This window comes from Meleagris gallopavo, chromosome 10 (genome assembly GCF_000146605.3).
Source record: "Meleagris gallopavo isolate NT-WF06-2002-E0010 breed Aviagen turkey brand Nicholas breeding stock chromosome 10, Turkey_5.1, whole genome shotgun sequence".
In the NCBI taxonomy this organism is placed as follows: Eukaryota; Metazoa; Chordata; class Aves; order Galliformes; family Phasianidae; genus Meleagris; species Meleagris gallopavo.
Window position 1 is genome coordinate 22,858,393 of NC_015020.2, and position 17,848 is coordinate 22,876,240.

Genomic DNA, 17,848 nt, shown 5'->3' on the forward strand with positions numbered 1-17,848 from the left:
GCCCCGCCACAGCGCGATGAGCTCCGAGTGCAGCAGCTACCTCAACGCCGACAGGGTGCTGGTGAGCGGCTTCAGCTGCCCGCAGGTGGGAGGCGATGCCCGCGCCGTATACTGCTGCGGCTTCCAGGACGTCAAGTACTGCTGCGATGACCCCCACAGCTTCTTCCCCTACGAGCACAGCTACATGTGGTGGCTCAGGTAGGGAGGGCTGCTGTGGGGGTGGGAGAGCAGCGTTGGCCGGGACTTGTCTGTGGGTCTGTGTCTGAGGCACTTTGAGACTTCGTGCCCTCGAAGGCACTTGTAGAGCTGCAGCTGCTGCCGAGAGAGTTCTCCTTACACCATGGTGGGTTTTTGAGGGCAGATCCTTCTATTTGTTTTATACTGCTTCCTGGGAGTTTTCTTCTTCTTCCTAGTTTGCTTTTACCCAGGGAGGCGGTGAGGTCACTGTCCCTGGAGGTGTTCAAGAACCGTGTCAGTGGGATGGTAGGGTTGGTCCGTGCTGGAGCTGCTGCAATCATTTTAGTGACTTCATCTTCACAGTGCTGCTCTGGAGGTGCGCAGCCTTGAGCTGGGTGCTCAAGGTGCAGGGTAGGGCAATGTTTTACACAGTGGCAAAACAATGCCTTCAGTCTTGCGTTCAAAATCTTTCAGTTTGATGGCCAGCATCCTTTGTCTGCAGATATCTGTGGTTCTTGTTGCAGGTTGACACTGATTTTATTGAACTGTCACTCAAACTTTTCTCTCCAGTTCAGAACTGGCAGTTCTGAGTTGATGTAGGCTTGGCGTTGTTTATTTTTAGCTACATTGTGTATGTTGAAGCTCATGTGCATTGCTTTAGACCACTCGCTTGGTTTTCTCAGAGTAGTCTGGCACTCCTAGCCCTCATAGTGTTTAGTTGCTTGGAAAAGAGCTCAGAATCGCTCAGATCTGCCTGTTGACATACCCTGGACTCCATCAGATTTGTGAGGTGGTACTATCCCCTTACAGTGATGCTGACTGCTTTACGTGAGTTTGTGACTCAAAGCAACTTCTTGAGGGCAGAAAATGTAAGAAGGTGGCTGGGGATGGCAGCCTCACCAGCAAAGACCTGGCCCTTGATTCCAAGTGGAATGAGCAGGGCAGCTCTGGCTGTAGTGGGCTAGGGACAATAGCCAGGGTCAAACACAACCCTGCAACTGCTGGACAAGACCACAGCTGTGGTGTATGCCTGAGGGCAAGCTGGAAAGTCAAGTAAGCAGTTCAAGGGCAGGTCTGGAGATAGTGACCAGACAGACGCAGCCCACTGACCCTGTCCATGATCAAATTAGGAGGTAAATTTGTGAGTGTCTGGATGAATGGTGACCAGGTGCAGGGTAAGAGCCTCACTTTAAAGTAGCTCGTTAGGGAAGAAGGAGCAGCCCTCAGAGCTCCCCCAAAGGGATCCAGCTTGGCCCTGAGCTTGAGCACCTAAGGCCTTGATGCTGTGTTTGTCTCTTGGCTTAATGGTCTTAACTAGTGTTTTCGTGTTTTCGTGAGTGTTTTAGACCTTTGTACTGCCCATGTGGAAGTCAGGTGCATTAGTCTGTAGTTCCTGGGTTCCCCTCTTGAGTCCTGTGTTAGGCTGGAGTTGCATTCCCAGTCAACCAGTCCTCTGGCAGTGGCCTCCTGTTGCATGCCTTGGCCAGCAGTCCTGCAAATTCATGTAAGAATTCCTTCAGTGCTTTGCTACCCAGTGCTTTGTTTTGTCTGACACTGAATGTGAGTCTCCCAAGTATCCTCATCTGTGAAGAATGATACAGAATTGTTCAGCTTCCCTGCTGTGATTGACATATCTAAATGTGCTTTTTACACTTTTCTCATCAAATAGCCATGTTGTTTTAACTTCAGATGGTATAATTTTTGAATAGTCTGAACATTTTGGCCACAGGAACCCTTTTTAAGAGTAGAGAACAACAGAAAAATGAAACTTAAAAATTAAAAATTATTCTCCTGTGTTAGGATTGGATAGTGCATTGAAGGCAGATAAAGCATGATTTTCAGAAAGTACCTCAAAGAACAAAATCCTACAAAAGGCTTTAATGAAGCACCATCTCATAGAGATCTTTTAGCTTCTGAGAAGTGACTGCTAAGCCTTTATCTGGGTCAGAACTTTGGATGATGATTTTGATACTTCAGTATTCATTCCTTTTTTTTCTGTAAGGTGGTCCTAAGTTACTGTAGCTAAATCCTGCCATAACTGTCTTGTGTGAATTGAAGTGAATAAATGCAATTTACCTCTCTAAGCAAACTCACTGAATGGTTAGTGCTGAAAGTGATGTCATAAGTGCTTTCCCAGTAACAAATCAAATGACAGTTTTTATTTAGATGCTACACTGGAAGCTGCACAGTCTATTAGGACCTTTAAAACTAAATATTTGCACATAGTGACTCCATTAGGTGCTTAAAGAAAACATAAGTAACATTTTTTTCAGTGTTTTGGTGATCACTACCTTGCTTGTCTTCACTTCAGACTGTTGCCTACATTGGAATGTAACAACTACATAACTAATTAACTCTTCAAAATAGTTCTAAAGAAATATTCAGATGATTTTTACAGCTTATGAGGGCACAGACTTAGAACTTCAGGAATAAGCCAAAGCCAGCTAAGACAAGCCTTTAGGCTGAAACTACTGAGAATGGGAAGGAAGCTGCAAGATCCTCTGGAGTAACTGTTGTAAGCTTTTCTTTACTCCAGAGCTTGCAATTTCTCATTCTGCATCTCTTTCCCTGCTTGACTTTGCCCACTAATTTGTAAGCAACAGCTGAAGGCATCACCAAGTAGTCGGTGCTATCTCAGGATTACTTCTATTTGACATGAGTTTCTGTTTCTGACAGCTATTGTGTACTTGTGTTTTTCCTGCTGTGGAAGACACGTTGCCAGACCACTTGGCAGCTAGCTCTGATGGAAGCAGCTCCCGAAGAAACCTTCAGCCTGGGCAAACTGAAGCAATTGTCTCTTACCCGCCTTTAGGGTTTTTTGTTGTTTTCTCCAAATCAATACTGTCTGGACAATGTTTAGAACTATGTACTGCACTTTGTGAAAATGAGTCCTCTTTTCCCTGGCTGCTCCTGCAAAACTAGTCCTTGAAAATTGTTTCCTAACACTTGTACTAGGAGCTGCTGCACAATCAGAAATTGATCTTCAAGCAACACTGACATTTCATACTTTTAAACATTTTTATCTACAATATTAGTAATTTCTTGGCTACTCTTTCATTTGCTGGCACTTAAGATCAAATAACTTTTTTGGTTAGTGACCTATGTTCCCTTTTCACCTTTCTGGATAGGCTGATCTTGATGAAGAAAGCGAAGGATGCTTTTTGAATCAAGCCAAACATGCATGGAGTAGGAAAGGGAACATCAACAAAAAGATGGGTCTGTAGAATTCACCAGAAGGTTATAGAGCTTCTGAAACCACCAAGAAAAAACAAACACACCCAACAGATGCTATAGAACACCAGTGAGCAAAGCACTGAACAGCTTAGCCTTCCTCTGTGTTTTACCTGCAGTCATTGCAACATCTGCTTTACTGCTGAAACTGGGTGGAAAGGGAGAAGAGCTGAGCAGGTGAGACTTGTACTGAGCTGTGATGCTTCAATCAGTACCTTTTGTTTTAAAGCCTTAGAATTATTGTGTTACTGCTCAATTAAGTCGTTTTTGCAAATGGTATGGCTTCTTTCATGATCAAACAGCATTACAATATCCATTCCAAGTCCTTATATCTTGTAAGTTTCATATAGTATTATTTATTTTACTAAAACTCAGGCAGGCCAAATGGAGCTGCTGTTCAAGATGCTTAATTAACACTTGGAGAACCACAGTGCCCTCTTGATCTCGGCAGGCTTTGCTTGGCTGAGTAGATACTTGGGAGCTTGTTTTGACTTTCCAAAAAAGCAAGTCTTTTGTTTCTGTTTGCTGGTCTGCTGTTAATGTGTTGGCTTTGCAAGTATAACATACAGTGAGCGCATCACTGCAGCAATGGTATTATCATAGAATCATAGAATGGCCTGGGTTGAAAAGGACCACAATGATCATCGAGTTTCAACCCCCCTGCTATGTGCAGGGTCGCCAACCACCAGACCAGGCTGCCCAGAACCACATCCAGCCTGGCCTTAGATGACTCCAGGGATGGGGCATCCACAACCTCCTTGGGCAACCTGTTCCAGTGCATCACCACCCTCTGTGTGGAAAAACTTCCTCCTAGTATCTAACCTAAACCTCCCCTGTCTCAGTTTAAAACCACTCCCCCTTGTCCTATCACAATTTGCACAACAAAAGGCCCTGGAATGGAAGATACGGGAGCTCAGCGAGTGGGAGCAAGGTTTGCAGACCCTGAGCTTATGGCTCGTTCACCACCGCGAGAGGAGGAGGATCAAACCTTCAGGCTTGGTGATCAGCCTGTGAGAACAGGAGCTGCGAACATTTGTTTCGCTCAGATCCAGATGACTCATGAGCTTCCTTTTAATCTTTCAGTGGACGTACTGCATCTGCTTAGCCAATATTTAAATTGTTCCTGGCTGCTGTTGGTGTGGATGGATTAGTTTTAGTACTAAAAATAGCAATAGGTGTCTGAGCCCCCACTGAAAGAAGTGTTGATGACCTACAGCAGCAATCTGGACAGCAGCAGAGGAGCCTGCAGGCAGAGCAGCTTCAGCTCATATAGCCTCTGGTTGTGCAGATGTGTGGCTGTGCTGCATGTGTGCACCTGGCACTGTGTAACAGCAGTCAGAGCAGTCAGTGAGATTTGTGGCATGCCTGCATTGTTGTTGTATGTAGTCTTAGGTGAGTCTTCTTCTGTCAAACTTATCATTGCTCACATTCTAAGTTGTGTACATGCCATCAGGATTCCTCCCAGGACTTTGCAGCTGTTCTTATGCTAGATTATTGTTTTGAGGGAGGGTGGATAGGTTATTAGTGCTACTGAGGCCATAGCTTTAAACAAGAGCAGCTTCTTAGTTTCTAACTAAATGTCTGTACTACCAGACTTTATTTTCTGGGAAAGGTAATAATTAAAATGATGTTTTTTTTATATTTTAAGAACTATCTTAGTAAAATAAAGTACTGCTGTCTTAAGATGCTTCAGTGCTCAGAGCTGTGGAAGGCATTATAAATTCCTGAGTTAATTCAGTCTTTGAAAAAGCAACCCCTACTCTTCAACTTTAACCCAGTATTAACCTTTAAGAAATGAATAATGCATTCTAAGAGGGCTGTTAGCTTCTGTACACTGAGAACAATCTGGTATTTAAAAAGTTTGTTTAAAAGCAGTATATACAAACTGTGTCTTAATTTGGGTTGGTTTTGGAAGTTTTGGAAAATCTAGAATTTTGTGGTGACAGCTTCTATGTTTTGGGTAAGATCCTCTCATGTTGTTGCTGCATGTCAAACATTTTCACTGGTGTGTAACCTGTTATGCAACCTACAAGACTTGTAGTAAATATGTGAGAGTTCTCCAGGAACTACTTTTTTTTTCCCTATGCTTTGTGTGCTATAAAAAGGAACTTGCAAAGTTCTGAACTGATAACGCTAGTGTGTTGTGCTGTGTGATGCACAGCTGTGCTGCTGTTATTTGAAAGGAATCTTAGACAAGGGCTCAGAAAAGCAAATTGTATGCTCTATTACAATTGACTATTTTGGCATGGAAGTTTTTTTTAATCAGGGAAAGACTTGAACAGAAGGATTAGAAATAAGGAAGCTGCTAAAAAAAACAGGTACACATACTTTCTTGACTATGGAAGTAGTATAAAGCAGCTTTTATCCTGCAGATGTAGTATTCTGATAAAATCTGTTGATAAAGGCTACAAGGGGGAGCAACAATGATCTCAGTACTTCTCCCTGTTCCACAGAGCTGCTGGCAGAACTGAATGTGGCTTTCATTTGTTACCCTGTTTTTTTATAAACATGTCAGCCTTGGAGAAGTCTGTTACAAAGGTGTGCTTTACTTGAAGCTCTTTAGTTAGCCTTTCTTTGCAATGGAAGTGGCAGTTCAGACTGAAAATACTACTTTAATAGTCATGGTTGAGAAAGAAGAACTTACGCTGGTTGCTCGGAGCTCTGGAATCCCTGTGTGTGTGTGTGATCTTAAGATTTTGACCAGTGTAGAAGCTCCTGTTCAGGAATTGCAAAAACTGTGAGAAGTTAACGTAAAAAAGGAAGAAAAAAAAATTGGCATTAATTTTCTTGTTGAAATGCCTTGATTTCTTTTACTTTATATCTGTGAAGACTATTGCTAATTCTTTCAGTTTCTTTCTGCACAGATGAGAATGCTGCACAAAGGCTGTGCATGCTTTAAGCTATACTTTTAATTAGGAAACACAGCACACGCATTCTTGAATTTTTCAGTGGCTTATCTGGAGTTTGGACTGCATTGGAGGAGTTCAATTTCACTGATACAAGTTGCTGTATGAAGTTGCTGCTGATTTTTGTAAACATTTAAATCACAGTAAGGAGTACTACACATAAACTACGTGAAATGTCAAAGGACCTGGTGCTGAACCACTGTGTAATGACTTTGGCCCTTCTGGGGACGATGAAATAATGCTTCCATATACATATACGTATCTATACATACACTAAGTACTGAGCTTTAAACTTAGTGTAAAAACAGGCATTCCTATAACTCAGTACATGTAGCCTCCAGGCATAATTGTGATGTCTATTTTAATGGGTATTTCAGCATGTTTGTACTCTTAATTTGTTTGTTTTCTCCCTTAGCATCGGAGCGCTTGTGGGCCTGTCAATAGCAGCGGTGGTCCTGTTTGCTTTTATCATCACTGTGTGTGTTCTCTGTTATTTGTTCATCAGCACAAAGCCACGCAGCAAATTGGATACTGGTTTAAGCCTACAGATGGCAGGTAAGGCCAGTTGTTATTGACATACATTATCTCCTCCACAATAAAAGCTCTATTTTGGCATCACGTGTGGAAGAATCCAGCTACACATTTCCTCTCTCTGACATCTCTTCAAATGATGTTGGATTATCTTGCTTTTTAGTTACTGAATGAAATCTGCAGTGAACTCAAATGAAAATATTTAGCACAAGCTTCCTCTTTATTAGTAAGAAGGGTGTAAAACTTGACAATACCTATTAAGGATGCAACAAATAAATCCCATTATCAGCAAAAGGCTGAATGACTTACTTTTAATTTCTTGTTTAAATGCATACATATATAATAATGCTTTCACTCTAGTGATAAGAAACTCAAAAGAAATTTTAAATGCATTTTCTTGACAAGGAGGGATCATTCTTTTTTGTTCCATAACTTTGCTCTGAAACAGTGTGAGAGAAGGCACCTGCAGAAACAGTGCATGTAACCTACTGGCATAGGAGAACCAGTGACTGCTTCTGAATGCTTTAGCCAGTATTTGTGGCTTAGACTTGAAAGGTGACTGAAAGGTTTGTTTTTTTCCACTCTTTCCAAAGAGGACCTTTTTGACGGTCAGTTGAATTAACACTTTTTTTTGTAGAAGAATTAATACATATGCAGATTAGCCAGTACAATACAGATCTACCACCAACAAACATCACTTCAAATTCAAAATTTTTGCTAGCTTTTAATGTGCTTCCATACCTGAATGGCAATAGATGATCAGTGAGTTATTGTAATAAGCTATTATACGATAGTAAGCACACAGATGAGTATCTAACTTAGCCCACTTTATAATAAAATTCCTTTACCTTGTTTTGTTTTTCCAGAGAATGCAGGTTTTGGTCTAAGAGCACTTCATAGGGCTCTCAGGAAATGTAGAGTCTTTTGAAGCTGCATAAGCTGAGCAAATGTCCAAAGTGAGAGTCACACATTCAGCAAACTGCTACTAATCTGAGAATTAAAAACTTGACACTTATTCTGGAGAAAGGCAGAGGAAATAGGCTTCTCTATGTAGCAGGACCTAAATAAACTCTTAGGTGGGATGAAAAAATTGTCTGGTGAACTCTTATAAGATGACTGTATTCTAATTATAAACTGACTTTATACTTTTGAATGCCTTACTATTCAACATTTTCTTGCAAGTTTTCCTTTTACAGCATCAATTTTTAAGCCATTGTCAGGACAACAGTGCTGTTTTTCTCCTGGTCTGTTTTTGTGACAGACATATTTCACATATCTTAGGCTGGGAAAGAGACAGGTGCTATTACGTTGCTGCTGCCAAATGCTGCCATCTTTCCTTTACAGACTTGACCTCTGTTGTAAAGCCACATCCTGCTGTGGCATTACAGATCCTTCCTTTTTCCCCGGTGATGATCCAGTGTTCACATTCTGTCTTAGTTTCAGCTGCTAGGACTTAGGATGTTGAGATCTCTGCTCTTGCCTATGTGCCTCTGGTGTTGTTTTGAGCTTTATTCAGCTTGCAGTGCTTGTCCTGTTTTCACCTATTATTCTTTTGTGACTGTTATAAATGCTGATTATTTCACATCCAAGTTCTGATAGTTTTAGCTGTTGATGAGGTAGGCTGCCAAAAGTTGAAAGCCTACTGCTTTCAAGTTTTTCAGAGAGGTCTGAAAAACTTGAAGGATTTCACTGACAAGCCTGAACGCTTATCTTCATCACTTGGGTTCCTTTTGCCTGGAAGTCATGCAAAATCTGAGTCCCTTACAGAATGGCTGGTAGCTGCTTTCAGGTGTAAGGAAGAATAAAAGCTCTTCTGTTCTTTCAGTTCTTTGATTTTTAGCATAATCGTCTGTAGGCAATATAAACAAATCTTAGAAGCTTCAGAATGAGCCTTGGAATGAGAGTTTTACTTGTGAACTCATGTCAGTCCTGCTTTTTCTGAACTAGAGTGATCTTGCCTTTAGATGGTTTTGCTCTCCTTTTAACCATAAGCATTTCTTTGTGTAAATGGTCTTCATCCCCATATTGCAAGTGTCTTAAGGCTGAAACATTCAGGGAAGATAAGGAGAACTGAGTAAAGATTTAACAGTTTTGGGAGAGGAGTGGGACCAGTAAGGTAAACAGGCAAGAAAGTAGGAATCTTTCTGAAAAGCAAGAGTGGTATTTCTTTCCTGTGGAGAAGTATTGTGAGCTTTGTACCACACCATGCTTTGTCATGACTAGATGGAAGGTACTGTGAAAGTAAGAAAGTAACAGTGAAAAGTGACTGATCGTTTTTGGAAAGGAGTGAGGGTCTGAGAGTTTTGATCTACTTTCATGAATTGGAAGTTTTTCTTACAATTTCTTTTAGGAGTTTGACTGCTTGATATGAGTCTTACTTACATCTCAGCACAGCTACCTTAAGGAACTCATCTTCATGCTTATTTTCTAACACAAGTATGCTAGTAACTGCAGCCTCTCAGAGGCTCAGGAATGGAAAGTGGAATATTGTGATTCATCTCATCCTCTAACGGTTTGAAGGAAGATTCCAGGAATCATTTTTTCTAGTGCAGTAATAAATGTATTACTATGTAACTAAAAGAAGAATAATACCTTTTATTTTACTAAAAATGCTTTTGTTTTTTCAGATAGTGAAACTAGAGGGGGCTCTATATGTTAAAAAAAAAATAGAGATACTGGATGAATTCTACTAATGCTGTAAGGAAAAAGGTACAGTAAGAACACTTCTTTTTACTTTATTGCATTTATATATACTCTCTGCTCTGTTCTGTATTGGTTGGTGCAGTATAGTGTTTGTCAAATGCTGTGATTCCTCACATGAGTTTTTAGCTTTCTGAAAAGTGCTAACAGAAGATTAGGAGACCTTGAGTTGCATCCTCACAGACCTTATAACTGTCTCTACTCTATATATGTGCATACTCCTTTGCAGAGATGAGCCAGACAAGATTACATTGCTTTGATGCTCTTCTTGTACAGGAAAGTATCTACAAAGAGACTGGAAGAGTATTTCCAAAGAAATCTCTTGATTTACTTAAGCACAAATACCAGTTTATGATTTCATGCTAAAGAGGACTACATTCCCCTGATGCTATCTGTCATTTTCATTATGCTGTCTGAGCTGCCCCAGACCTTACTAAGAAAACAACCTTTTTAAGTTACAATTCAAAAAAAATTCTTCAGGCATTAACTGGTAGAAGGACTCCTGTGTGGCCAAAGGGAAGAGCAGTGAAATACTCGGTTGGTAGTTTAGTCATGTTCTGCTTCCTGGTGATGTTCCTTATGATTGCTGAGTCCAGTCTGATATAGAAATTAATATGGCTACCACGCAAAAAAAATGAAGCCTCATATACTGACTTGATTTCTATGCTAAAATCATGTTTAAAGGTCAAACTGCCTATGGCACAGATGATACAAAATAGTATTTAAAATATACTGTAATACAGAGAAATTGTACTACAGACTTGAGGGGAATTCATGAATAATGCAGATAACTTCAGATGGCATGAAATGTCCATTTCCCTTTCTGCAAGGAAGTTAAAATCTCACAGCTAAGCATGCACGGATTGTAAGAATACATGCCATAGATCAGCATTATCTTTCACAGAAAACTAAGCAAGCCTGTTTTCTCAACAATTGCTCTTAGATCAGTAGGAAAGTATGTGTCTGTTCCCTGTTCTATTTTTCTTATACCCTTCAAAAAAAAAAAAAGCTACCCTGTGCATTGTAAGTGCAATTGCGTCCTTCTTAGCACTCTTAATCAGAAGAACAAGTTGCTTGTCCTCCTGCAAATACTTAAATTTCAAAATTAGTTTTATTACTCTTCTAATCCTTCCACGTTTCCTTTGCAAAATCAGGAAAAAGAAAAAAGCCATGGGAAGATTAAAAATGTTCCTGCAGCCATCTGTAGAGAGAAAATGCAAAAATATCTGACAAGGGTGCTGAGTACTGAGATGAGATCACAGTTCAAGTCTATGAACGTGGCATTGTTTTCTGTAATGAGTCTCTCATTCCACTGCTCCTCAGTTTGCCTGCTTTCTACCATGTTATGGAGACCAGTGTTTACAGAGTGCCATGAAATGAAGCCTGCTACATGCTGTTCCTTATAAGAGGGGAGAGATCGGACAAAATTAAAAGGCCAGCTGCAAAGGGGTTCGTTGTATGGTTGTGTGTATATAATATGAAGACTGAAAACCTTGGAAGCTTTTATTGTGGATGAATTGTATAAATCTATTTTGTTGGCAGAATGAGACTGTCTTCATGAAGATTCAAAATGCTTGAGATATCTTTCCTGGGCTAAGACAAGAAAACCACATTCTCAGCCTTTTTGCTTCCAGAACTAGGATAGAGGAGCTGGGAGCTTTCAGTGAAAGTGAGAAGAGGGCAAGATCTTTTTTGAATTTTAGTGAACAACTAGGTTAAGAATTGGTGGAAAATTCTAATTGCTTTTTTTCTTGATCCTGTTTTCATGTTGTCTGTTTGCTGAAGATTTCATGTCTTCACTATTCAGTGATCATCCATCAGTAGCTGCAAACCTTCAACTGTTGTGAGAAAGCAGCACATGGCAGCTAAATGTGACATGCGTACTTCTGCCAAATTGCACATTGGTGTTTATGACAGGACACCTACACTATTCTACTTACGTAGCTTACCGTAAGGGAGAGAGGCCAGGGAGCTGAAGGCATTCCTTTAAACCTGTTATGATAAATACACAGATTTCACAAAGACAAATGGTAATAAGCCAGACTAATCTCTTTGTCAAGATGATTTTGCCTGTCAGGGAAGTGGGAACAAGTGGCTGCGACTACACATCTTTGTGAAAATTAGGCAAAAGTTCTTAATGCTCATTCTTAAATGCACTGCACAGAAATGTTAGATGAACTACTCAGTTAAGTTTTTTATTTTTCTTGTCTTATTCCAGTAGCATTGTGCATGAAGTCTCTATCACATGCAGGAATAAATCCTCTGCTACAAAACAGAGGAACAAAAGTAGATTTGTCTATCCACTCCCAGAGGAGGCATTTAGTGTTCATAGCTGTGGTAATTCCTTTGAGGAGTATAATTCTTCTCATGATAAATATTAGGACTAAAGTTAGATGCTTGGAAGAAGTAATCTCAGTGAAATGCAGTGAGCTGTTTAGTTTGTTCTGAATTTGTCTGTAGGAATTCCTTAACTCTGGTTTTCAGCTGAAGAAAATCTTCCCCTGTTCAGACTAATTCTTACCTGTGCTTGTTGTTTTGCAGGTACGGAACTGCATCATTCACATGGCGGCTACCAAAACAAGCTGTTGACAGAACCAAGTGGCTTCAGGAGATATTTCCTCAGCCACAAGGATAGACCGTGACCCACAAGAACCTCACCAACTTTTCCAGAGTTTTTTCCTGGCTGCCGTAATTGCAGCTGATTTCAAGACGTCAGCCTGAGCTGTGCCAGGATATGCATTTCTGTATGGTTACTGTACTGGGAAGCATACTTTAATTTGCATCAGCTACTGCTGCTAATTACTTTTTTGCAAATTGTTGTCTTATGCTGTGCAATTTTGGTGATATAACAGTTGTCAGGCAGAGTGTAATTTGGTACACCCTGTTGACCAAGCTTTGTTTGAAATTTTCCTTGTGTGCCATCTTAATGCGATGTCTTTGCATTATTAGTATGATCTTTAATCAAGTGTGATGATTTGTTTCACAAACATGAATGCAGTTCCTCAATAAAATCTGGCATTCACTTATGTTGTTTTTCTTAATTCATCACTTTCCCCAACTTAGTTTCCTCAAAGTTATCATAGATCTTAAAATTATTGTGATGAGGAAATTCCTTAACAAAATGAAGTTCATAAAACAAACTCTGTCAAAGATCAGAAGGGGAAAAAAAATTGATTTTTGCCAGTTCTGCTGTCTAGTTTTCTTCGAGGATTTCAACCTTGAGATTCACATAAATATATTCTTAATTTAAAATTAGAAGTCAAATCCTTTTAAAACAAAATAAGTGATAGAAATTGTTTAAATTTCATACAAGCTTGAGCTATAGGTCTTGTGATTTTTAAGTTATTAATGTTGCAGATGTGATGAAAGTCCTTAGTGACCACAAGAGTGTTGTCTACAGATAACTAGTTCATATGACTATACTTGTCTATATAGTGTATGTGTACAAAATCTCTGCAGAGAAAGAACCTATCCATGCATCTCCTAGGCCATAAGTCTCTATCCAATATACTAAAATTTACATTTTAGTTACCTTATAGTTTTGCCACTTCTTTGTAGCTTTCTCCTGTATTCCTATGCTTTTTTCCAATATGTATCTTTTACAAAAAACTGTTGAAGAGCCTTGCTTTGTATACAGAAGAGTACATTTTGATGGCAAGAGCAACACAAAGTTGAAATTTATTGGTGGAAACAATGTAAGCACAAATAGCTGCATAAAAATACCATTTTTTACAGCTGATGTTTCAAGATTCTCTAGCTGAAGAGACACAACTTGTAGAAAACAGCAGCTTCATTTTTCCCCTTGCTAAAAAAGAAGCTGGTGCCAACGGAAGGGTCACGGGACTATTTTTGACATTATCATGTTCTATCAACTCTGAGCTGTTACTGAGCCAGTCCAAGCAGCATCATCTTGAGGATTTTATGGGAGAAAATGGGCCAAAGGAGGCTCAGGCATTTGTTGGCTGTGGATGGACCTCTGCACAGAGGTATGGAGGTATTAATGAGCCAGGAATATGCTGTACTTCAAAAAGAGTGACCTCAAAGGACTTGGTGAAAGTGAAGTTCCTGCATTACTCCCCAGCAATGAGAGTGTCTCGTTTGTTTCTTCTTTCAATTCCTCTTTTTCAACCCACTCAGTCTGAGCAGGCCCTAGTCTGGCTAAATCTGGTACAAATGGTTTTGATGGTGGGAATTGGCCTCCTCAACTCTGATTAAGGTAAAATCTCTATTAGTTCCAAAAGGGTGTTCAGAAGTCAGCTTGCCCCCAGGAATAAAGGGGAAGGGGCAGGGAGAGCAGGAAGGTTATTTATGTTGTCAGTTCTCTTGTTTTATACAATAATCTGGATTCCAGAGATGACACCTTAAAATGACTTGGCCCTTTGCCGTTATGTGTCTCTGCACTCTCCCTCTGCTTTCATGCAGTGTGTAGTAGATACCCTTCACATATACGGGTGAAGACTGAAGAGTACCAAAATGGCTTTGCAAGTAGTTTTCAAATCACTGTGGAAATCAGGCCATAGGTCAGAACCATCCTGCCCGAAGTTGTTGCTCAGCCCAAGAAGGAAAGTGCCATGTTCTTCTTGTTCCTGATGTTCCTTGATTCTGCAAACAAATGTAAGTACCTTTCCCTTAATGAATGCATTGCAAAATGGAATCATTATTTTTCCCTAAATGCATCAACCACAGAAATTTCAGTAAATTGAATCTGCTCTTTCTACAACACTGAATCAAAATGTCAAACCACCACAACTCAATTATATGAGAGGAAATAAAGCAACAGGCTGAATACCAGTAAGTTATTTACAAAATACTTCAAACTGCTACTGCCATAACTACCTGTGGGAAATGAGAATAGACAAGAGCATAGATTTGGATGTGGGTAAACTGACTCAGAGCAAGTTGTCTGCAAAGTTATAGAATTCAAATTTTCACTCCTCCTGAGCTTTACAGATCAGTCGCTCCCTTTGGTCTGTTACTGTTCTTACTAGAAAATATTTTAGTTGAGAAGCGAGGGGAGGGGAAAGAAAATCAGAACTCAGGTACTTGGTTTTAAAACGGGTAGAGGAACTTGTTATTTTTAAAATGTCATTTTGTTCTGTACATTACTATCCTTAAAAAAAAAAATAAAAATCAATCATCCCAAAATCCACAGTGGAGACAGTATTGCAGGTAAAGCGTTGTTCTTTGTGTTTTTTGAGAAGATAAAAATGCCTTATTTTACTGATGCTGAGAGATAAGGTGCAGTAACTTTAGTGTTGCAAGAGGTCAGATCTTTGTTTCATACTGAATGAAAAGCCAAGTATTTCCAGTAAGATAAATTTATTTATGAGGGATGCAACGAACTCAATCTCTATACAGCTACTGTGAGTGACATGCAAGTGTTTTCCCTCAAGTTCTGATGGGTTTTGGAGTTTGAAGTCTTGGATCTGGCTCTTCACTTTGTTGCTGCTGGATGGCAGTTGTGAAGATCCCTCCAGTACATCACAGCTGTAGAGCTTGCTCCACTTGAGGGAAATAATGTTCCTTGCAGGTTATCTACTGATACTGTTTCATATTTATCAGCTTTGCAACAGTAAATGATATGAGGAGCTGAAGGGTTCTTGGTAGTAGTAGCACTTCAGTATAGTAATTTTCTAATTTACTCAGAAGATGACAGTATCTTAAAAACAAAGCAAGAAAAGTGGTTGCACTGAGCAGTCGCTTTGTAGTGTCAGTCATGGGATGTGTGGCGTAATGCTTTTACTCACCAAGTAATTGCTAAATATGAGCCAGCTAAAACAACAAATGTCATAGAATATTACATTTCGTGTATCTGCATACGTATCTTTTCTGGAATAGCATGAGGAAGCATAAAATGTTCCAGGACTGAGAATAATGAAAGTGCAGAACTCTGTTTCAGTGATACAGTGGGACTAAATTAAATTCTGAAGTTGTGCTTGAGGTATTCAAACACTCGTGGAAAGAATTTCCTGGCAAATTGTTAAGCTGCATTTGAATGATGTTCTATATCTACCATTAATCCTACACAGGAACATACAGGAAAAGGGAAATAAAGGAGCAAAAAGTATATGTATTAGAAAAGAGCAGTGTTCAAAAGGACTGCTTCTAAAGCAGATACGAGGTAAGAGAAAGCCTGTTGAAAGCATTACACATTGGTTTGTCTGGTTGTTCGCACCAGTGATAAAATCTGTAGAACTGTGTTGATGTCCTGTCAGGAAACTGGGTAATAGGCACCTAGGTTCAGCTTTATCACTATGGTTCAGGCTGCTGGGATAAAGCTGTGAGGTGCAATGCCAGTGGTACACCAACTGTTTGTCTGAAATATTTGAAAAGCACATATAGAAAGAGGAAAAGAAAGACCAGATGGGAGACAAAACGGTTCTGGACTCAGAGATCATAGGGCAGTACAGATCACTTTCTTATCTTGTGCAACTGCCAAAGCTCATGCTATTGTTGTCAGTGAAGCTTGCATTAGAGTCACTCTTGACTTTTGTATAACAATAGATCATAACAGCATGACAAGTGTTTGCACCCAAACATTCACCCACCTCTGTACTTTTTCTGGTTTCTAACTTGGCAACAGAAATGTGAGAGAATTTAGGTGAAGTTATTTCCAATCATGCATTTTTCATTTTTTTTTCTTGCTTGTTTCTGCTTCAAGAGAGGACAGCAGTTGTGCAAATTTCCAGTCCCACAACAGAAGGTGATTCAGGAAAAGTGCTTAGTATTTTGTCTTCTGGTTCATCTCCCCTAACATACTTCTCTACTTTGTCCTTCCCTTTCAGGAACACCATGTTCAGTTCAGTATTCAAAACTGTGGGCTTTGAGTGGAAAACATTATACTAGTCCTAGGTAAGTTTCAGAAACTCAATCTGAATTTATTTAAGGTAAATCTTGAAACCAATTTGAGATCTGAGCGTTTTAACAAATATGTGGGTAACACATTGTATGGGAACCACTGAGTCACAGCCTGAACCACTGATTGAGCACCTGGGGAAAGCTTCCTGGCTCAGCCTTGGAAGCACAGGTGAAGGCAATTCAGCTGTGTGACCAGAAGCGGTGGAGCCTGGCTGCACCTCTCTTAGACTCCATTTAAGGGCTGACTGCCACTGGGGAAGGATCTCTGGTTGGAGATCCCTCCCCTGTGGAGTTTTTTCTGTGAGCCTTGATATTCAGAAATAGGTGAGTAGCCTATCCTTTGTAGCACCGTTCCATTTGTGCTAGTCCCTTTGTTACTACAGTTCTGTGTCGCCATTCCAGCATGTTGACCTTTCTGATTGTAACACACACAGACTTTCCAGTCTAATGACTAGGACAAATTGGATCCCACAGTATCAAACATATATAGTAGCCTTTTCCCGAATGAGTTTTTAGGAGCCACGAGTGCTACATGTACTTAAGGAAACTAGAGGGAAACACTCAGGAGCACATATTTCTCTGCCAGTTAAGGAGCAGATCTAAAGTATTGTTGAGCATAAATTAAACTTGAGATTGGATCAGTGCTTGTCTGTTATTTTGTGCTAGCTAGGAGCACAATTTATGCTATCTAAAATATATATTTATCTCCTTTTGTAACAATGTTTTTGCTTTAAACATTGTTTCCTTATTTTAGCATATGGAAATATAGTTGTTTCATGGTGCAATTTATGTTATTAGAAGCAGTTTAAATGTAATCACATTGCTCTGTAGAACATACTTAATATGCTTCTAATTACCAAGAATGTTGTTGGATCTTACACTAATTTCATTTTCAAAACATGAAAACTTTAGACAGAAACTTTGAATGTCCTATTAGCTCTAAAGCTATTAGCTCTTTGTGTTAGCAGCTTTATGAAATATTCCTTGTTTGTATTGAAATGATCACTTCTTACCTCACTGCTACTGCTGTGATGGTGTTCCCAGGAGCTCTGAACATCGTATTCTAAAGCTTAAGAGTGCTATCAGGCAGGACTCTAAACATTTCTTATTCTTCTGCTGTTTACATTGGTCCTGCACCCATATCTTCACAATTCTTTGCTCCTAAGAAGATGCTAAGCTTCATGACTAATGCGAGTGCACAGGCCATGGAAAAGGATCTGTGGCAGCATGGGGCAGCTTGGTATGACAGCTGTGGATTGGGTAGCAGAGAAGAAAAACACAAACAAATGTATACAGCTGATATGCAGCCTGGAACTTGGCTGGGCAAAGGCTTAGGGATGGTGCCATGAGGGATTCAGATGCATACAGACCATACTGCCACTGTGAGGAAAGTAATCTGGCTTTTCCTGTGGATCGCTGCTTCTTGCTGCTCTGAGTTGTGCAGG

General features: G+C 39.9%; 1 protein-coding gene across 1 annotated transcript; it reads left to right on the forward strand.

The window, feature by feature from the left end:
* The first annotated feature begins 6 nt into the window (after positions 1-6).
* SHISAL2A (shisa like 2A) lies at positions 7-12,607 on the forward strand. Its single transcript, XM_010716115.3, is given in 4 exon segments — positions 7-198; positions 6,730-6,869; positions 12,087-12,174; positions 12,176-12,607. Coding segments are annotated over 4 exon segments (501 nt in total). The 5' UTR covers positions 7-16; the 3' UTR covers positions 12,267-12,607.
* Positions 12,608-17,848: the final 5,241 nt, after the last annotated feature.